The 22500-nt window shown below is 44.2% G+C and overlaps 1 protein-coding gene across 1 annotated transcript in view; it reads left to right on the top strand.

The window, feature by feature from the left end:
• The window catches only part of LOC137883966 (1-phosphatidylinositol 4,5-bisphosphate phosphodiesterase beta-4-like), a 41187-nt gene extending 18693 nt beyond the window's left edge, over window positions 1–22494 (top strand). Inside the window, 34 exon segments of the mRNA XM_068725577.1 lie at window positions 906–965; window positions 3525–3668; window positions 6736–6815; window positions 6911–6964; window positions 7562–7643; window positions 7755–7855; window positions 8298–8355; window positions 9451–9559; window positions 10102–10312; window positions 10551–10644; window positions 10975–11054; window positions 11183–11267; window positions 11365–11455; window positions 11663–11758; window positions 12020–12165; window positions 12421–12516; window positions 12656–12800; window positions 12946–13030; window positions 13591–13715; window positions 14660–14711; window positions 15207–15309; window positions 15541–15705; window positions 17194–17398; window positions 18201–18261; window positions 18263–18287; window positions 18477–18633; window positions 18727–18776; window positions 19401–19466; window positions 19988–20103; window positions 20859–20934; window positions 21045–21220; window positions 21368–21469; window positions 21676–21733; window positions 21925–22494. Coding sequence (XP_068581678.1) covers window positions 906–965; window positions 3525–3668; window positions 6736–6815; window positions 6911–6964; window positions 7562–7643; window positions 7755–7855; window positions 8298–8355; window positions 9451–9559; window positions 10102–10312; window positions 10551–10644; window positions 10975–11054; window positions 11183–11267; window positions 11365–11455; window positions 11663–11758; window positions 12020–12165; window positions 12421–12516; window positions 12656–12800; window positions 12946–13030; window positions 13591–13715; window positions 14660–14711; window positions 15207–15309; window positions 15541–15705; window positions 17194–17398; window positions 18201–18261; window positions 18263–18287; window positions 18477–18633; window positions 18727–18776; window positions 19401–19466; window positions 19988–20103; window positions 20859–20934; window positions 21045–21220; window positions 21368–21469; window positions 21676–21733; window positions 21925–22056 — 3486 coding nt within the window. The 3' untranslated portion in view covers window positions 22057–22494.
• Window positions 22495–22500: the final 6 nt, after the last annotated feature.

Below are 22500 nucleotides of genomic sequence, written 5' to 3'. Positions count from 1 at the left end.
GTTTTGTTTTGCAAAGATAATAAAGCAATGTTTAAGTCGAGCCCGATGTTGCTGGATCCCAGTCAATGTTGCCTTCATAAGATCCCTCAAGAAATACAACCGGTATGAGCTGATCACGGTATCTGATCGGTGTTTATCATCTGCCCAGGTATCGATTCTGGGACTGAAAAATCTGGATCGGTGCATCCCTCATAAGAACACTTCTTATTTAAAGCAGTGGCCTGGTGGTATTAGTAGATACAGGTGAAACAGGACTCAAATAGTCTGGTACTGAAAGCAAACAACAGTGTTATGTCACCATGACAGAAGAAATGTGAGTAAATAAGATATAACATCTGACCATCAAGTCCCCCAAAAAAAGAGATTTTACTTCCTTCCCTCTACGTGGCCAGTTGTTTTCACCTCATGCAAGTATGGTATTACAATCAACAAGGGGAGAATATATCGGTAATTTATTCCATTGAAAGTCTGTAGGACAGGAAAACCGATGTGCTCCTCTGCATTCTTTCAAGCTGCTCATCCTGTGCTCTGTAAGCGTTGCAGGGGGCTGGAGGCCGTCTCACTGGGAATTCAACTCCCAAATTGAACCGCGAGTTCTAATCTGACAGCAGTAAACAAAGAGGGACGCGTTGTTAGGTATCGGAAACTTGATTATGAGAAAGATGCGGCGGCGTTACATAACATCCTACGTTAATAACCGTCGTCGGATGCAGAGAGGTTGTGGTGTTGCCTCTGTGTATTAGAAGTGATTGCAAAACAAACAAAAGTGCACCGTGACCCATCTGTCTTGTTTTCTTATCTGTGTCCCCCCCCCCCCCCCGTCCCTCTCCGTCTCTCTCATCACCTGCCGTCATATTCTCTCTGTTCTTATGTTCTCCGTATCTTTCCGTGCGTCTCACCTGCAGGAAGGCCAGGTTCTGGAGTGTTCCCTCGTCAACAGTATCCGCGTCGGTGCCGTCCCAAAGGTGAGACCTCGGCAAACACAATTTCCTCGCTTCTGTTTTTACAGCGTATACACGCTCTCTATACACACACACACACACACACACACACACACACACACACACACACACACACACACACACACACACAACATTCAGCCTGCCGCTCCCTCGGTGGCTCTCTTGGTTAAAATCTGGGGAGACTTCCACGTCGGGCGCATTATTCATGCTTTAATTAGCTGCCGCGGTGTATTCTATCAATCGGCCGACTGATCTGGGACTCTCAGTTGAGTTCTCACTCCAGAGCCTCTCCCGGACTCACCAGAGGCATTAGCAGAACAGAACATCAAATATTTAACTCATCAATATTTATACAACCCTGGCTGGGTTTAGCTGCAGGTTCTATCTGAAATGTTTTCATTTTTTATTTTTATTTTTTTTTGGTGTGTGCTTGTGACACGGAGAGGAATAATGAAACCTCGTGCTTCCGGTCCTATTATGATGGGCTGTCGGAGAGGACCAACTGGGTTAAGGAGTTCCCGCTGTGGGATCAGAATCTCTCAGGTAGAAGTCGTTCTGTCTCTGTCAGAATGACCTTTCCTGGTCCGGTAATAGGAAGCGGATCTAGAAATAGCCAATATGTACCAAGAAGCTCCATTGTTTTGAATCTTCAGAGCAGCTGGCAACCGATCAACCAACCAATCCTTTCAGCTATGGAGCCAGATACACAGACCTGTATTATTTCTCTCCGTGAATTAAGTATTGATTCATATTTAGCCTTGACAGTGACACATTATCTCGTAGCATTGAACCTTACAGACCAGATGGATTATGAAAGCTGTTACGGTTTTACCCATGCGGACTCTAATTAGGATACAAGTCTGTCAAAGCCACTGACAGTCAAACACCTGACAGGAGACACTGGTGTGTACAGAAGCATTACCAGTTTGTGTATGTACTGTTGACAGCAGGAGGGGGGGGGGGGGGGGGTCTGTTTGCTCGGCCCTCCGCCTGGTTCCGTGTACATGTACATGTGTAAGGGCACGTATACAGATACTGCAGCCCCTCCTGTTTGTTCATAGCGTTCTGCAAGCAGCCGACGAAGAACAACAGAGAGCACCGGGGCTTCTCTTCAGAGGGCTAACGCGGTTACGCAAGCCCCCGAGAGCCGTTTGACGTAATCCAATGAGCGGGGGTGGTGGGGGGGGGCGGGTGGGTGGTGGGTGGGATGAATGGCATTGGATGATTGCTGGCTGGGGGTTTTAAAAGGGCTCAGCCTGTCGCCTGTCGCTGTTAATTCAACCACACGACAACAAAAACACTACGCACCTCCGCGGTGACGACGGTGGCAGACTGAAATCTGAAAAGTCGTGCTGTGGGTTTTTGATAGCGGCAGAATGCTTCCGTGGAGTTCGCGGCCGTGTCAGACTGAACCGCCCTGAGGAACCTGGAACCACGGGTCTTTAAATGTCATATCTAATGTCTAGGGTTATAAAATAGAGTGTTTACTTTTTCAGCATTGTTGAAATTGTTGTACATTATTTTGCCTTGAATTTAAAAGCCTCATTAAGTCATTTAAATGTCTAAAATGCGGCTTCACAGTCTTACGTCTTAAGTGTATAATGCTGGTTTTTCGTATTTGTTGTAGAATTAGATCATGTTATTAAGAGATTGTTAGTGCAGGGACACAAACCAAATGAAGCAAAAGCCATGAATGGTGTAGTTTCAATAATAAACCAGCGATTAAAAATCCATTAACATGGTGGACAACAAACCCGTCCAACATGTGCAGTGAATAGAAACCTGCTGTACTATATGGCTCCACAACATGTTAAATAACATAAAAGACTAAATCAGTGGTTGGTTTTCGCCTTTGAGTGAAGTTAAACCAAACTACACATTTACTTAACGTCCTTTGAGTCACATTCAAGTCATGGAAGCTGCATAGTGTTACTCACCACTGCTCTGCTCGCTCCAGTAAAGTGGTGTCTGCAGTGTTGCGTTCCAGCGCTGTACAACACGTCCACATCTGGATTCAGTGGAACTTTTCGAGCTGCTGAGATTCCGTTTTGAATTTAGTACTGTAATATGTTCCTCCATGATGGATGTTTATTGTATCCCTTTAAAGCTGAGCTTCAGTCTCCCAAGCATGATTCATTCAGTTTATCGTACTTTTCAACATCCTGAGTCTTATCCACAGCTCCACTAAACATTTCAACTGCCTTCTCTCTAATCTGCTTTCTCCTCGTGTTTTCTTGTCAGTGACTATTTACGGCAACAATACCAGAATAGGAGATTGAATCCTTCCTTAAAATGTCTTTCATTTCCTCTTGTAAGTTATTGAACTCGGGTCAGTCCTGGACAGCCTACACCACAGCTTTACCTCTCATTTGTTTTCTATGTTTATCTTCCTATTTCCTTCTGAAGACGTTTCTCTGGTTCTGTCTTCATTCTTTTTGTCTTTCTAGGCGTGTGTTCAAAATCCCATTTTATTTTTACCCTTAGTACATGCTTACGTACGTTCATACTTTGAACATCTTGCTCATATATCTGCTGCAAACTTAAGCTTCCTCTTTTTCTCAGGACCCCAAGATCTTGTCATCATTCGAGGCCCTTGGAAAGACGGAGGCGGACTTGGAGGGCTGCATCATCTGCATCTGCAGCGGCACAGACCTGGTCAACCTCAACTTCATGTTCATGGTGGCGGAGAACCCCGACACAGCCAGGGTAAATACTCCCATCCACGGTGCTTCTTTGGCACTCGAGACTGAGGAAGTACACCTACAACATGAATTGATTTTTTTTAATATCCAAAGTCAGTGCCTGTTTTGGACAAATCTAACTAAAGCACATTGCCAGGTGAATGGTTCATATGCCCACTCCTCCACGAATGAAATCTGGTGTTGATTCACTCTGATAAATAGACAGATTTAGAATGAGTCATGTGTGTGTGTGTGTGTGTGTGTGTGTGTGTGTGTGTGTGTGTGTGTGTGTGTGTGTGTGTGTGTGTGTGTGTGACCTCATCTCTATCTCCCATTGTGCCTCCTGCACTTCTGCTTCTGCTGTTATTTTTTTTTTTATCCTTTTTGTCTCGCTCTTCATCTACTCTTGCTCCCTCTCTCTCTCTCTCTCTCTCTCGCTCCCTCTCTCTCTCTCTCTCTCTCGCTCTCTCTCTCTCTCTCTCTCTCTCTCTCGCACTCTAACTCTCTTTTTCTTTGTTTTTCTTCACACATCTAGGAAAAGGCTCTGTGAGAAATCTGACTGCCTAATTGACAACACCTCTCCACCCTTCTCTTTCTCTCTCTTTTTCTTTCTCTCTCTCTCTCTTTCTCTTTCTCTTTCTTTCTATCTCCTTTTATCTCTCTCCTCTTTCTTTCTCTCTCTGCTTCTCTCTCTCTCCTTCTCTTTCTTTCTCTCTCGCTTCCTCTCTTTCTCTCTCTCCTTCTCTTTCTCTTTCTCTCTCTCTCTTTCTCTCTTTTAATCAGCAGACATTATCGATGACCCCTGCTGGAAAACATTGTACACATCCTGCACAGCCCACAATAAACAACTGTATGTGCAGATTCAATTTCAATTTCCCAGATCTGAATTGATCCGCATATGAAGTACGATACTTCTCAGAGGAACCAAAAGATTGCAGTGTCAGCAGTGATATAGTGCTTCATTCTAGGACAATTGAAACCAATTTCTGCAATTCTTCAAAAGAGAAGGTTGGCATTATTCTATATTTTACTTATTGTACACAAATCCTATAAAAAGACCAAAACCAGTCGGCCCATTAGTTCCTATAAGGAGGCAGAAATAATAGCGTCATTTGTTGAAGTCTGAAGTTATTTCCTAAAACAGCTGGGCACTGCAGTTTTTCAAACGGTGCCCATTTGTTGGGGACTATTTTTAGCAGCAGATTAAAAGACATTTGGTATGCCGGTACGTATTTACGGCAGCATGATGGTGCACTCAAAATAAACTGCAGTGCCCATGTTCATCATAATAGAGAAGCATGTCACCCAGTGCAACAGTGTGACTCATTCGTGAGTTTTAAGAGTTTCTGGCCATCAATGTAGGTCTTTGGCACAGAGATTATTATTATTAATAATACTAATATAAATATTAATCATTTATTAATCATTTTTCGTTTTTTTCATGGGATTTGTTGAAAGTTAAAAGTCATCTTTATCATTTGAAAACCATGAAGAAAAAAAAAGGGGAAACCATGAAAAATGATCTCTCTTCTATTTAGTGATGAATCCAGTGTGGCCCAAAGGCTTAGCAGTAATTGAAAGACACAGAGCCAAAGCAAGAAAAAGCACTTTGACAACTCAAAGTGAGAGTCGTTTTCTCTCAGCCTCAGGATTGCTGATGCAGAGTAAATAAGATATAAATAGTTTCTGATATGGATCTATATGTCAGGGTTTGTGTCATCCACGATTGTTTGTCTCTGAAGATCATTCAAGTGCTGAGAAAAGTTAGAAGAGCTTAGCGGCAGCAACAAAGGAATGATTAGAAGTCACAGCACACTGCTAGCCTTGAGGAATTTATACAGTTTTATGGGATGTATTAAAAGATGTCAGTTCTGACAAAACAAAATGTCCCCCAGAATTTTAAAATCAGACCAAACTGAAAACGCATGTTTTGTGGTGGCTCAGATCTGTTATTTGGCACCGCAGCGTTGCTGTTTATGCATCGCCCATGAGAGTGTGCTTTTGTGGTGATGGGTGTTATAAACGATGTTTGTGCTCTGGAGAGCTCCCTGCCACAGGGCTGCCAATGATATTTGTGCAACAGCCTTCAGCAAGGAGGCACAAACACACACAGACACACACACACACACACACACACACACAGACACACACAAACACACACACACACAGACACACACAGACACACACACACACACACACACAGACACACACACACAGACACAATCGCATGCACACATACACTCAGATCCAGGTTCATGTCCTCGTCCTCCACACATTTATTCCTGCCATTTCTGTCCCTCTTCCTCTTTCTCTCACTGTCTCTCTCTCTCTCACACACACACACACACACACACACACACACACACACACACACACACACACACACACACACACACACACACACACACACAGAGAGAGAGACACACCATGACATCATCACCACTTCCCAGCATGCAGGTGGCCCTAAGTAGCAGACCTCGGGAGATGACAGAGTTATTTACATCAGAGACACGTTCACACACACACACACACACACACACACACACACACACACACACACACACAGGGCCACATGCCCAGCCAGACTACCCCTGCTGCACCCGTTATCTTGTTTAATGTTCTTATAATGCTGCCAGTCATCATTTTCTGTGAAAGCGGAGGACAGACGGAGCACAAAGACGGAGTTAGAATCAAAGAGACGAAAGACAGAGGGGTCAAAAATGTTCCGACTGTCGTCCTCTCTTCTTTCCTGTCACTGCTTGTAGACTTGCAACAGCTCACTGTATTTATCACTGTGTGTGTGTGTGTGTGTGTGTGTGTGTGTGTGTGTGTGTGTGTGTGTGTGTGTGTGTGTGTGTGTGTGTGTGTGTGTGTGTGTGTGTGTGTGTGTGTGTGTGTGTGTGTGTGTGTGTGTGTGTGTGTGTGAGTGAGAGAGAATTAAGAGGCAATTCAATTTGCTTGTGTTCATTTCCCCAAAGACACTCACTTGTAAACACAATGTAGTGTGTGTGTGTGTGTGTGTGTGTGTGTGTGTGTGGGCTTTGGTTTGTCAGTGTGTTCAGACTTCATGCTGCTGCTTGTTGTGTTTGCAGAAGTGGATCGAGGGTTTGAGGTCTGTGATTCACAACTTTAAGGCCAACAACGTGTGTCCAATGACCTGCCTCAAGAAACAGTGAGCAGTAATTACATAAACTCTGTTTTCTATATAATTCAAAAATCAGCCTTTTCTCTAATCTGTGCTTTTTGAATGCCCCTCTCTCCTTTTAGTTGGATGAGAATGTGCTTCCAGACCAATGTGAATGGCAAGATTCCTGTGAGAGGGTAAGAGTAAACGAATGAGGTATTTGGTCAACCGCTCGCTAAGCGAAATTCTAAGCAGACATTTGAAATGACGGAGAAAGAAATATGCAAATTAGGGGCTTTTCCATCAACGCGTTTGGAGCGTATGAACTCTGCTACGGCGTAGTTTGGTCAGAAGTCGGCACTATAAGCTGCACGTGGCTGTAATCCACCGGAAGATGAAGTAGAGTAGAGGTTACCAACTGGAAACGACACAGATCGGCATGACCATCTAACCATCTGGGACAGGAAAAAGGAGAGAGGTTTCATGTTGTCCGGAGATGAAGAAAGTGTAAATACATATCCAGAAAGATGGCAATAGCAGAAACAGCTGATCATTCATGGGAATTAAATTTTCCAGCTAAGACTTTTCCATGATTTTTTTTGCCAAAGGTAAAAACACCTCAAGTGAGCATAAAAAAAGATTTTTTCCTCAAATTCTGCCGTTTCCATACAGCTATTCTAATGCAATGCTTCAAAATGCAGATAAAGATCTGTGAAACGTGGCCACTGTGTCTACTCTAATATGTCTCACTTAACGCTTCACCTTTCCTCTTGTCTTCCGCTCTCGTTTTACAGCATTACTCGAACGTTTGCGTCAGGAAAAACAGAGAAGGGGATCTTCCAGGCTCTAAAGGATCTTGGCCTTCCGAGTGGAAAGGTCAGACACCTCTGAGCGTGGACTGTGTTGAACCAGATGGACCACATGTGGCACTGGAAACTGTAGGTTTGTGGCTCTGACGTTAACAAACGGCCGTTTCCTCTTCCACAGAATGATGAGATTGAACCATCGGATTTCACCTACGACATTTTCTACGCGCTCACACAGAAGATCTGCCCTCGCACGGACATAGAGGAACTCTTCAAGAACATGTGAGCGTCCCGTTTTTTAACCTGCCTGCCCCTTTTTGCTTTTTGTAATTGTAACGTTAACCGATTTATACCTCAAAATGAATACTAGAACGTGATCAATCCTCCAAATAAACAACGTAACATTCTTTTACACCCGTGCTGCCCTGTTGAAATATTCCCCAGCTGTGAGCTCCTCCACCTCGTTGGAAATAATCAGAAGAAATGTTTCTGCGCCTGCTGCACTAACAATGTCTGGACAGCCTAACCTGCTTCCACAGTTCAACATTACTTATGAGTGACGATTAACATGTTATTACTAAACGTGTAACATTTAAGTATGATCCCCTTTTTTCAAAGACTGCTTGCTAATTTTAACTGATGTGAATGAGAGGATGTCTATTTTTCTTTTTTTTAAGAGGCATAACATTGTTTTTTTTTTTCTTTCTAATTAATTCCTTTGCAGCAATGGGAACAAAACTGATTATTTAACTGTAGAGCAGTTAGTCAGCTTTCTGAATGAAGTAAGCTCTTTATCATTCATTAACTTCTCTGTGTGTTGCTTGCTCGCGACCCCCCCCCCCCCCCCCCCCCCCCCTTCTCTCTGCAACTCCCCCTGCTTTGCCCCCTGCTCTGGGTAGAAGTTGCTCTGGGTAGAAGTTGCTCTGGGTAGACGTTGCTCTGGGTAGACGTTGCTCTGGGTAGAAGTTGCCCTCCGGCCCGGACTGGACATCAGCCAACCCTCATTAAAAGTCCATTAATGAGGTGGACAAAGTATTTAACCTCCAGTCAACCTGCAAGGGCAACTTCAACCTGGCTTCCCCCTGTTCTGCATTCCCGCCCTCATCCCATTCCCCGTGTTCTCCGTACCGCGGCTCACCTCCTCCTCCTCCTCGCGTCTGATTGGTGTTGCCATGGCAACGGGAGGGTAGAGGTTTCCGTCCTGTTGCTTCCTGCTCGGCTCATCTCGTTTCCTGCTGTCTTGTGTCTTGTTTTCTGTGGCCGTGAATACCTGCTTGGTGAAGTCGTGCGTGTTCGCTGCTCCGGTCCTGTGCATCACGCCGTAGAACCCGCACCATGGAGCCAAAGCTTTGGTTGAATTAATTCCCCGAGTGGCTTTGTGGGTGGGCACTGGCAGTATGAGGATGTTGTTGTTTTGGTAAAGTAGAGCTGCCTTGAACCTCTGCAACACGGCTGACTTCCTTGCTTTTAAGCAAAGCACTGCACCTGTTAGTGTGGCTCACTGCTTCCCTTGAACGTCTCATAATTACATTTTGTCTGTTAAGTCCTGTTTATACCGAAGTGCTCTCCATTCAAGACCACAATCATTATCAAAACCCACCTTATTAATCAAAATAAGGAAATTACAGTTCTTGAAGTGAGCAGTTTGTAGTTGCCCCAGTCCTGTGTGTCAGTGGAAGATGTCTTGTGTCCCAGATCCACTTTGTTTGTATATCAGTATATGTGTTGACAATACGTCTGTGGATAAATGTGTGTGTGTGTGTGTGTGTGTGTGTGTGTGTGTGTGTGTGTGTGTGTGTGTGTGTGTGTGTGTGTGTGTGTGTGTGTGTGTGTGTGTGTGTGTGTGTGTGTGTGTGTGTGTGTGTGTCGCTCCTCAGAATCAACGTGACCCTAGGTTAAATGAGATCCTGTTCCCGTTCTACGACCCCAAGAGAGCCATGCAGATCATCGAGAAATACGAGCGAGACGAAGAGCTGAAGAAGAAAGGTAGAGCAGCGTGGAGGGAAACGGGAGGCAGAGAGATGTTTTAGGCTGTGCTGCCATCTGCATGTGGACCTGTGCAACTGCAGCATGTTGCATCAGGTTGTCGGTGTAGTTCTCTATGTCTTGTTTTCCCTGTTCCTGGCATCATGACAACATAAACAGTTAGTTAACAAACAGTTAAAACTCTAAAAGCTATCTTATGTCCTTTTGACACAATAGCAACTGATTTTAAATCATCTATTGACTAAAGCTTGCACATGTTGCAATTTAAGAGGAATAAGATTATATTATTAATTAATTATCAATATCATCTATGGCCTAGCAAGAAAAAGGTCAATTACTTAAATGAGTTTCTATAATATTTGATAAAAGCCATTCCTGTCCAAATTTAAAAGCCAGCATTTATTAGGATAATTGATAAACTTTCAGTCTGAGGGGCTTTTCAGCAAGTTCACTGTAACCACCACCATTTATTCTAATCTGATAAAGAATGAGATTCACCCTCAATCCCGTTAACACTGTCCCCCTTGTTCCTTCACCCCCAGGCTGCATGTCCAGTGACGGGTTCTGCCGGTACCTGATGTCAGACGAAAATGCTCCGGTTTTTTTGGATCGGCTGGAACTGTACCAGGAGATGGAGCAGCCGCTGGCCCACTACTTCATCAGCTCCTCCCACAACACGTACCTGAACGGCCGACAGTTTGGAGGAAAGTCTTCGGTAGAGATGTACCGGCAGGTCCTGCTGTCTGGATGCAGGTGAGTTAATGTGTGTGTGTGTGTGTGTGTGTGTGTGTGTGTGTGTGTGTGTGTGTGTGTGTGTGTGTGTGTGTGTGTGTGTGTGTGTGAGAAAGTCTGTTAAGATTTTGGATACAAACACACGCATGGTCTGAATGGGTAAAACGTCTCGATCATACATGTGTATTTTATTACGTGTGCGTCATCAGCGGATGCCTGCAGTGCATGAACAGTTTCTGTGTGCTTTCCATCCGGTCAGATGTGTGGAGCTGGACTGCTGGGATGGGAAAGGAGAGGACCAGGAGCCCATTATCACTCACGGCAAGGCCATGTGCACAGACATCCTGTTCAAGGTGAAAACACACACACACACACACACACACACACACACACACACACACACACACACACACACACACACACACACACACACACACACACACACACACACACACACACACACACACACACACACACACACACACACACACACACACACACACACACACACACACACACCTCTTTTTCTGGCTGCTTCTATACTTTTGCATAAGGTGTGCCTGCCCCCTTGTGTTGAGAGTATGACATTGCATCTATTACAGCTTTGACTTCTCTCTCGTTCCCTTTTTCTTCCTTCTCTTCTCCTTCTTTTCTCTTTTTCGCATCCCCTCCTCTTCCAACAGGATGTTATCCAAGCCATCAAAGAGACAGCATTCGTGACCTCAGACTATCCTGTAATTTTGTCCTTTGAAAACCATTGCAGGTATGTGTTCAGTTCGTAATAAGCAAGGGTGTCAATGCATATTTTTTTGCTATTTTTTATAAATGTATTACACAGTACATGGCCACAATGCATTATCTCTCTGTGTGTGTGTGCGTGTGCGTGTCCAGTAAACCACAGCAGTACAAGATGGCCAAGTATTGTGAAGAGCTCTTCGGTGAGTTCCTCCTCAAACAGCCTCTGGAAAACTACCCGGTAAACACTCTCTCTGATTCACAGCGTCTCTCAGAGTTGATTGCATTTGGCTGACAGCCCTCTATATTTAAATGTATGATGATGTTCTGTTGGGCAGATTGAATCGGGGCGCTCCTTACCCTCTCCAAATGACCTCAAACGCAAAATCCTCATCAAAAACAAACGCTTGAAACCTGAAGTTGAACAGAGTACGTAAACAACTCGACTTGTTGAACAGTTACATCTCTGCTCATAATATGGATGTTTGGTTTAATGTGTGTGTGTGTGTGTGTGTGTGTGTGTGTGTGTGTGTGTGTGTGTGTGTGTGTGTGTGTGTGTGTGTGTGTGTGTGTGTGTGTGTGTGTGTGTGTGTGTGTGTGTGTGTGTGTGTGTGTGTGTGTGTGTGTGTCATACAGAGCAGCTAGAGGCCTTTAAGAAACACATGGAGGCAGGAGAGACCAACACCCCCGCCATCATTATGGGAGAGGAGAATGAAGAGGAAACAGAGAACGGTCAGCTGAATGACTGTCTGTGTACACATATATGTATACCTGTCTGTCTGTCTGTCTGTGCGTTTTGTGCTGACATGTACACAACATGACACCTTATCAAAGGTCTTTTGAAGGGAAAACAATAGGTGAACACTAATTTGAATGGCTTTTAATTTGATTTCATAAAAATCACAATGTTAAAAGAAACAAGAAATCTTTAGTAGACCATTTGTGCTCTGGAATAAACATCTGTGTGTTTGGTGTGTGTGTGTGTGTGTGTAGGAGAGAAGGAGGCGGAGGATAAGGATTTGAATTCAGACGCCCCCAGCAGTCTGTCAGAGGCGACCGCTGAGAAAGAGGCCAACAGCGTCTCCAAGAGCAACGCTGTCAGCACGACGAAAGAAGAGCGCAACAACAGTATCAAGAAGGTGAGCCGTCACTTTGACCACCGTTTGGCTTCTGAAATGCTCAGATTAATGAACCAGCGATGTCTCAGGCGTCCATTACATCTCACTGGGCAGACGGGAGATTCAGAAATGGCCTCAGAACTTCATTTAGTGGTATAAATGGAGTCCATACAGTATGTTTTGTGCCAATTATCCCCTAGTACACAGTCACTCCGTCATTTAAGATGAATTCTGAGCGTTTAAACTTTGTTTGTTTCTACCCGTCTGTGTTTCTAGGTGCCTGACGATGACGTGACAGAAATATCTGTAGCCACAGAAGCAACAGACGCCACAGATATCTCCGAAGCATCCGACCAAGACAATAACAAGAAGGCGAGCACATCACCGCCACTACTCTCTTACACACTTAATCACTTCTTAGTTAAGAAACAAACAAACATCATGGCTGGGTAAATGCATCAGACCCATCCAGTGTTGCATGTATGTGAACCATTTGTTTGTACCTGTGCAGGGTGTGGAGGAGGCGGAGGACTCTGAAGAGGCTCTGATAGCTCAGTACACTTACGTAGGAGCCACCACTAACATCCACCCGTGGCTCTCAGCAATGGTCAACTACGCACAGCCCGTCAAGTTCCAGAGTTTTGATGTGGCAGAGGGTGAGCTTCGACTTCCTGCTTCTTGTTCACGGATAATTTGGGACTGACCTTTTGTGTTCTTTGTGTTGCTCTGGGTAAAAAAAAAAAAAAAAAAAATCAAAACGCCACGAGCACGTTTCATTCCCTTGTGTCTCCCGTCTTTCAGAAAGGAACATCCACCATAACATGTCATCTTTCAACGAGTCTGTTGGTCTGGGCTATCTGAAGACCAACGCCATAGAGTTCGTCAAGTATCCTTTGGGCTTCAAGTGAAAGCTGTGCTGCATTTCATCTGAACAATAGAATCGCTTGAAGAAGATCTATTTATTAGAAGAGGTCAAATTGTTACAGGACTTATTTAACTCCTCTAGACACTCATTTGACAAATTATAAAATGTGATCATAGCTTTAATTAACAACACTATTGTCCACTATTCTTCGCCGAGCACAGTTACGTTGACACCGTGAAGCTACATGTTTGTAGCTGTAAAATAAAATTAGAGTTTTAATAGATTGAGGTCACCTAAATGAGATCTGAACAGCGGGTCAGATCTGATGTTTGTTTCCACTCTGCTCTCGGAAAAAGCACTGGAGGCCTCTAGATGCCGGTGTGCTTTTGGACTGTGTGACCTGACCTCACACAAACATTCACACAAACTATGCCTCTCTCTCTCTGCCTCCAATGGGACTGCTTGACCCAAGCTGTTCACACTAAAAATAGTCCTACAGTCTGTTTGACGCACACACGTGTTAGAACACACATGCTCTCCCGTTCCTTTTATTTATTTATTTTTCCTGAGCTTCAGTGCAGCTACAACAAGCGTCAGATGAGCCGTATCTACCCCAAAGGGGGCCGGGTGGACTCCAGTAATTACATGCCTCAGATCTTCTGGAACGCGGGCTGCCAGATGGTCTCACTGAACTTCCAGACCCCAGGTACCACAGCACACACAGCATGGGACCTCTGACCTCAAAACACACCCATAATATCAAGCACTGCACATACAGCAGATACATGTTACACACACACATGTGCATATATATATATATACACAACTGTAAGCGCTCCGTTAAACTTCTTCTGATCTCAGCATGCAGTGATCTTGTGACCTCACATGTTCTCACTGAAGGCATCTACTGCTGATGTCTAAATGAACACACCCACTAATCACATGCACACATCTAAATATGCCGAGAATGATAATGAGGACATTTCTACTTACCGAGGATCTGGTTTTGATTGAAATGTTACTTTAAAAAGGGTCAGTTCAGCAAAACACATGTTCTCACTTACTGCTAGAATTATCAAGCCATGCTTAGATTTTATGGGCCGAGGTTTGCGAATATTTGCGCCTGAAAATAGCAAATCAGAAGAACGCAGAAACCATGGTGCTGTTTCTTGCCACATTGCTTGATGTCCACTATATAGTACATGCAAATCCAGCATTTGCCATGTTGTCTTACATACGCACCCACCTGTGGAGACATAACATGAATTAGTTCCTCGTCTCTGCAAATTGTTCAGGTTATGCATGCATGAACGAACATACACACGCACACTTTCATAAACCGCCACATACACACCTCTACAGTGAGTGACGCCTGTTGGAAAACAGCTGCTGCCCCATGGCCAGAGGCAAACGGGGGCGACCATATGGCCTGCTGGGAGATGAGCATGTGCGAGCCTGGAGGGGGGTGACACAAGAGGTGGAGCTTCTGTGATGGAGAGAGAAGTTATGAGGGAGAAAAAGGGAGAGAGAGAGAGAGGACACACATTAAAAGCTCCACAGAAACCAATGCAAATGAACTTCATTGTTATTGTTGTAAGATTTGATATCTGTGTGAGAATTCATAAACATTTCCTTCATTTTCTCTCTCAGATCTGGCCATGCAGTTGAACCAGGGAAAGTTTGAGTACAACGGCTCCTGCGGGTGAGAACAGCCCCCCCCCCCCCCCACTCTCTCTCCTCTTCTCAGCTCATCAATTAAAGCTTGTCACATCTCATTAGTGGTTGCCAGCGGCGACCGTATCTACTGTCTGCCGTGAGAGCCAATGAGTGCTTTGGGGGGGGGGGGGGGCCTCCGAGGCGCTCTGCAGTCATCTGTTCCTCTCTCCGTCCCTCGGCTCTAATACTGTCCCCGAGGGCAGAGATTTTACTGCTAATGCTGGAAATCTCATATGTGGGAAGATCAGGGCTTGTGCAGACACCCATCATTACTAATACCACTCTGCTGGGCCTCAGGTTAACACTCACACTCACACACACAAAGCCTTAGTCCCTTCTCATGCTGTACCTCCTTACTCCTGATAAACATTGTATTAAATTATTAGGATTTTGTATTTAACAACATCAGTGCTAACCCCAAGGCAGATTGATTTTTGTTTGAGCATTTTCCTGCTTCATCTTCTGTGTTTGTGCGCTTCAGGTACCTGCTGAAGCCCGACTTCATGCGGCGGTCAGACAGGATGTTTGATCCTTTCTCAGAGACGCCTGTGGATGGAGTCATCGCTGCAACCTGCAGCGTACAGGTCGGGTCATCCGGCGCTTCAATCGTGCAGCAAAACTGTAAAGAAAAATCACAGTGATTTTAGCATTAAGCTATTATCAGTAAGAGGTCTATTTACACATATCTTTACTTTAGTAGGTGGTGCTCGATTGTACCTCATTCCTACTGCGCCAAGGTTCAATCGTAGAAACATTTTTGTGAAATCTACAACTTTTAACAAATCCTCATAATGCCGTCCTCCTTTTCACTGCAGGTGTTCTCTGGACAGTTCCTGTCGGACAAGAAAATCGGCACATACGTCGAGGTCGACATGTACGGGCTGCCGACGGACACCATCCGCAAGGAGTTCCGCACACGTATGGTGATGAACAACGGACTGAACCCAGCCTACAACGAGGAGCCCTTCGTCTTCAGAAAGGTAGCGAGAAGGACGGGGAGGAGGTGTTGTTGGGGGAGGCGAGGGGAAGGAGCAGCGGAGGTGGAGATAACGGGTACAGCGAGGCAAAAACAAATGTGCCGTCTGCATTGCGATGAACGCTGCGGTAGTTGGACAGTAGGAGGAAAAGGAAATGGAGAGGGATGGAGGACAGCCATGATTTGAATTGGAAGAAAGCTCTTGTGATGATGGAAGCTAGTCACTTGATGGTTCAAAATCTAGAAAAGACTTCAACAGGAGGAGGAAATCTGAGGGAGTGATTTGGGAAACTCTTGCGGTCATTTGTAGAATATCACAAACCTAAACAGAGAGGGTGACAAAAGGAGGCGAGGTATCTTGTTTGCCTGTGTTTTGGTCTGCAGAGAGGAAGGAAGTGGAAAGAATCAAAAAGGATAGGAAGAAGAAATGAACATAAACAAACGGATGGAGGAAGAGGAAAAAAAGGAGAGAGATTAGAGATATTGAGAGCGAAAGAGAAAGAAACGTGTGTAATAGTGCTGCTCTCAGCAGAATGAGGAGTCTCTCAGCCATGACTGTGACTCCAGCTTCCTAACACACACCATCAATCACAGCCTGCCGCAGTGCTGCTCCACACACACACACACACACACACACACACACACACACACACACACACACACACACACACACACACACACACACACACACACACACACACTGCTATCAGAGGGGCATCACCAGCAGAGCTGCTGGCAAGGCTCGTTCCTCACATCTTTACACGCACTCAAAGAGACACAAATGCCCTCAGATGCTGCTACACCTTTTGCATGCGTACATATACACAGCACTGTCAAGATGACTCAGAGCGAATACACACCAGCAGCACTCCCATACGGTACATCAGCCAGGCTACGTTTGCGTAGGCGCTCCCACCCATTCATCTCTCGGGGGTATTCTTCGGTCTTATCGCTTACCTTCCTCTTCGTCTAGGTATTAATCACCCTCTTCTCGCCGTTCACTTATCTCCACACACAAGGCCAGTTGAGACCCTCGCTCTTTTTCTTTTTTTTCTTTTTTTCCCAAGGGTGTGCACACAAGCACATTGAAAGACACACACATGATTTACTCCCTGTATGTGTCCTAGCGGTGGAGATGGCCTCGTCAGTAGTCAGATATGCCGCTGTGCTATCGTGCCTTTCTTCCTGTATCACACTGCGACCGTCCCGATAGTGTCCCCTGCAGTTTCATCCTTGACCTTCTGATGCCGTTTCTGCTTTAGCTCTAAAGAGACCATTTTACTGCAATGGCTGCGAAGTACTTGTGTTTATTTTCATAGCAGAATGAGTTACTGGAAGTGGACTTCCCACAGGGCTGATGACCTACTCCGAACTGTGACTTGTTTTCTGTTGCACTTTTTGTCGTGCCCTGTTCCTCAACCCATCTTTTTTTTTTTCCATTATTGTGGCTCCTTCTCCTCCTCCTCCTCCTCCCTCCCTCCATCCCTCCTAGGTGATCTTACCGGATTTGGCAGTACTGCGCATCGGCGTCTACGACGACAACAACAAGCTGATTGGCCAGCGCCTCCTGCCTCTGGACGGCCTGCAAGCTGGGTACCGTCACATCTCGCTGAGGAACGAGGGCAACAAGCCCCTGTCGTTGCCCACCATCTTCTGCCAAATCATCCTCAAGACCTACGTGCCCGATGGCTTCGGAGGTGAGGCCAACTTGAACACACTCGCACAACTTCATATTGCTTTTTGTTCTTCGATTCGTAAATGCAGAAATAATAGTTTGCCTCATACTGACGCTTTGTTTTACTTCTCGGTTTAATCGTGGCTGATAATAAAGTTGTTTCTGTAGCCTGTAGGGAGGAGAGGAAACTCTCTCTCTCCCGCTCACTTCCTCTCAGCCTTGGGTTGGTTTAAACATTCAGAGTAATGGCATGATGCAAATGATGATGACAGTGAATCTGCAGTTAATAGACAGTTTGAAACGGGCTCAAGCATACAAATGAGGAGGACAATTGGAGTTGTCGTTAAATAAAGCCAAGGGGCTCGCGCTGAGGAACCATTAGCTTTCTTCCATAAGTTCTGCTGCTAGAATCGCTTCCCTGCCAAACACACGGCACTGTATTACGAAAAAGAATCCATCTTTTAGAAACCGTTTCATTAAAACAAGTTAGATCCTACCCCAGGGCCAGTTTGACTCTCAGCATAATGAGGCAGTAATTAATCAGTCTGACCGGACATTAAATACAACTCACTTTGTTTACTACCTTACTAAAGTCCAAATAAATGGTTTAAATACATCAGAGATGGCTCCTAAGATTCCTTTATCTTCTGAATTATTTATCTAATTCAAGTTTAATTAAAAGTAGTTTTAAATGTGTGTCATAGTGGATATTTGGACATTTTCTTTTCATACATGTGGCAAAAAACAATCCCTCAACCCAGCGATTTATGAATGAATCTTTTCCCTTTACAATACTAACAAATGGTGTTGTGTGTGCGTTTCAGCCATTGTGGATGCCCTGTCGGATCCAAAGAAGTTCTTGACCATAGCAGAAAAAAGAGCGGACGATGAAGGCGTTGGGGATTGACACGGTACACAATGACAAACAAACATCTGAAGCTTCAGTTTGAGTTAACGGGGGGAACGCTGAGCTCCACACTGGTTTGAAGAATTGTACCCGCGTTGACTCCCACAGCTAAGCTTTTCACTCGGATAGACCTGCATCCACACAGGAAAAACAGTGTCCCTCACCAACTAAGCGAATCGTTTCCCTTTCGCAGAACGACATAGCGGACGTTCCCAGTGGAAGCTCAAAGAACGACAAGAAGGGAAAGGGTAAAGGAGACACCGTGAAGGCCAGCGTGACGCCACAGGCCAGCTCAGACACGGGCCAGACCTCCAACTCTGCCCAAAACAACTCAGCAGAAACCAAGAAGGGTCGGTACCGACTTCAAACACAGACATTTCAAAACACACATTTGTACTCTATGTGCACACAGAAATAAACTTCACTTCTCTCTGCTGTTTCAGATACTGTACTCGTGCCTAATGTCAGCATTGATGACTTGAAACTAATGAAGGTTGGTAAACAAAACGCCATGACAAGGCTCCTACGGCTCAGTCTGTAAGACATGGTAAATGTGGAAGAGTTAAGTCATAATGCAGCAATCGTTTATTATTTAATCAAGTACCAAGAATGTGTGCTTTTATCAGGTAACTATACATATTTACAAAGCAGGTGAGTAAGTTATTAGTTATTGCTAAATGATGATATTGGTGCAATCGTACAAGGGAAGGTCACTTTACGTTTCCGTTTGGAGAAATGTGCACTTCACCCTGAAGAAGGATGTGATGCGACTTTTATGATTATAAACTTGTTATAACAGCTCCAGTAGAGGTGAATGGTAAACAGGTTGAAACATGCACAGGATGAAAGTGTAACGTTATCATAAATAAGTACTACGATAGTGTTATAAATACTGAATAATACAATCAGGCATCACATTACAAGCGTCTAATACTGCACTATTTCTTGTAACCCTCTTTTGTTCAATTAATTGTGTCTCCAGGTAAAATTAAACTCCTGTAATCCAACAATGATGTCATAGAATAACTGCTGCACTGACACCCAGCTATGGTGCCTAAAAGGCTATTCTCCACATGACTTGCACACGACCAATACGTACGTTTCTCTCCCGCTGCAGACGTACCTGAAATTGATTAAAAAGCAACAGAAGGAGCTCAACACTCTAAAGAAGAAGCAGTCAAAGGTGGGTGAGCGGCTCGCTGTGGATGGCATTGATGCTCAGCTCCTCCTTTCATCTTCCCCCTGACCCACTGTTCCATCGCCGTATTCACCGCTTACACAATCTGTTCATTTCAAACGTGCATAAACGCGGCCACATAATGAATGATTTGTTAGGAATTAGACTTGTTAAGTTGCTTTTCCTTTGACCAGAGCTTACCATAGAGACCGCGGCGGATGCTGGCTCAATAATTATCATAGTATTAAGTCCTATTGCGTAACCCGTGTATAATGTAGCATCCAGTCTCCATCTGTTGACTGAATATAGACAACAACATATGAACAATATTGATACAAAAGCATCAATATTTTTTAAATAATCATAGTTTTGTGTAGAAGCTGCCTGTTTTGCTATGATGTGCATGTTTTAGGATTAATTCTCACATCTGTTCATGGAGGAGGTGGATACAGTTTGGGTTTAGCTTACAACTGCATTTCCACACTAGAAATACATAACTAATACATGTTCTTTTTTTTCCCCAATAGGATCAAAATACAATGCAGAAATCCCACTGCACCCAGGTAGACAAGATGGTGTCTCAGCATGATAAGGAGAAGACAACCCTGGAGAAACTGTTAGAGAAAGCCATCAAGAAAAGAGGGTAATTAAAAAAAAAAGGAAATCCAACATGTATCATACATACATAATAAGTATATAACGTAAGTATTAGGGCAGCATGTTGAAAAAAAGTCATAAAGTCTAGTATGTCATTAAAAAGTCTTGTTTAGTGAAAAATGCACTCATAGTATGTCATGAAAATCTTTAATCATAAAATATTTGTGTCTATGTTGAAAAATGTAATAAAAAAAGTTATAGTATGGTGAAAAAACCATCTTAATATGGTATGTTGAGTCTTTGTACAGTATATAGAAAGTCATGAATACAAGTTATAGTAGGTAGTACATGTTAAAGTCACAGTAGTATGGAAAATAATGTGATTATTAATAATAATGTGGAAAAAAAGTCACGAAAGTCAGTTTAGAAGGTAAAAAAATGAAAAGTCATAAAAAAAATAGTCATAGTACTGTACAGTATGTCGAAAGCAGTCATGAAGATAAATGACTAGTATGTTAAAATATTCCACAAAATTCTGTTCTCCTTGAGTTCAAGTTGACATTTGGGCCAAATTTGAACAATTTCCCTCCCGGTCGTCCTGAGATGTTGCGTTCATGAGACTGGGACGGAAGTTAAATCAACGTTATTCCTCCGGCTCAATTCCAAGGACAAAACTTCTACACAAGCTTTTGTAAAACCCAAAAGGGCCTTCAGCTCGTGATCAACAAGACGGGCCTCTTAGAAACCTCTACCATCCCTTTAAACACACATGCTTTTACATGCATTTGCATTTTCTCACAGGGAAAACAACTGCCAAGAGCTTAAGAAAGAGACGGAGGATAAGATCCAAACACTGATCGCCGATCACGAAGTCAAGGTAACGCAAAACTTCTCACCCCGAAATATCAGAACCCGTTACTCGGTCATTAGCTGTGAAGATGACAAGCGCCTCAGATGTGTCCCTGCAACTTTGTGTGTATGTCGCAGGTGAAGGAAATCACAGCACAGCACACCAAGGAGTGGTCAGAGCTGATGAGCAGTCACAGCAGCGAGGAGCAGGAGGTGAAGGATGGCCACGTCACTCAGCAGTGCGAACACCTCAAGAAGCTCCTGACCACCGTCCAGGAGCAGCAGACCATGCAGCTAAAACTCATCCATGAACGGTGAGAGTTTCTCTCTCACACACACACACACACACACACACACCTATTGACTGTAGGGGCAGCAACCCTGTGAGTTGCTAAACCGCTGCTGTTGTTGCAGGTTGTGTCTTACAGTACATGTGGCTTTTTTTTGTTCCTCAATGTTAGGCAGAGCAAAGAGATGCGTGCCAACCAGGCCAAGATGTCCATGGAAAACAGTAAAGCCATCAGCCAGGACAAGTCCATAAAAAACAAGGCGGAGAGAGAGAGGTGGGTCTCACACACACACACACACACACACACACACACACACACACACACACACACACACACACACACACACACACACACACACACACACACACACACACACACACACACACACACACACACACACACGGTATCCATTTATCATCATGTAATCAGTCAGGACGTCACACTTGTATCCTCATGGTCCTGCTCTTTGTGCTATTTAGGAGAGTACGAGAATTAAACAGCAGCAACACCAAGAAGTTCCTGGATGAGAGGAAGAGGGTAGGTTGTGTTCAATTAGCTTTTTAAAAGAATACACCAAGAATTCTCCTAACGGATCGATACCGTACAAAAGTGTTTGTACTCCTACAGTACGAATGCAAAGAGACCTTCCAGCTTTCTAAAGAAAAACATTCATACGTTGTTATTCGTAATACTAAACAGTAACAGAAGGAGTTGTAATATTTTTGCAGCTGGCCATGAAGCATCAGAAGGAGATGGAGCAGCTAGAGAAAAACCAGAGAGAACAGTTGGAGAAGCTGGAGAAGTTCAACGAGCAGGTAGGACGAATGACACACACTGAACCAATAAAGTGCATATTTTAGAGGAAATGACTGAAGATGACGGCCATGTCTGCTGATAATGTTCGACCACAGCATTTGTTAGACCCACTTCCTGCATAGACCAGAACAGCTCTCAGTTCATGGTCCTTTGAGCTCCAGACGGGGGGGGGACTAATGCTGATCTCTTCCTCAGATCATGACTGAAGTCTCTGTCATCTGAGATGTAAACTGTAATTAGTTTTGCAGGAAGTGTTCCACATAGCTGGTCAGAATTACCTTAAGAGGCTCTACAGACAAACACAAAGTCCATATTAAAGAACCAGAGTCAAGACACACAATGTCTCTTTATATACAGTAGAGTAACTTTGTATTGAACTACTTATTCATTAACAGTTGTGTCTCTCTCTGCCCTACATGCTTTAAGTTCACACAACAAGTAGAAAGTAGAGTTCCCTTGGCACACGACGGCCTCGTAGCTCCATCTGT

The sequence above is a fragment of the Cebidichthys violaceus genome, unplaced genomic scaffold, assembly GCF_023349555.1.
Source record: "Cebidichthys violaceus isolate CVI_PGR_0920_01 unplaced genomic scaffold, fCebVio1.0.p SCAF_358, whole genome shotgun sequence".
Classification (NCBI taxonomy): domain Eukaryota; kingdom Metazoa; phylum Chordata; class Actinopteri; order Perciformes; family Stichaeidae; genus Cebidichthys; species Cebidichthys violaceus.
Note: the sequence above shows the minus strand (reverse complement) of the source record. Positions and strands in the feature narration are given on the sequence as shown.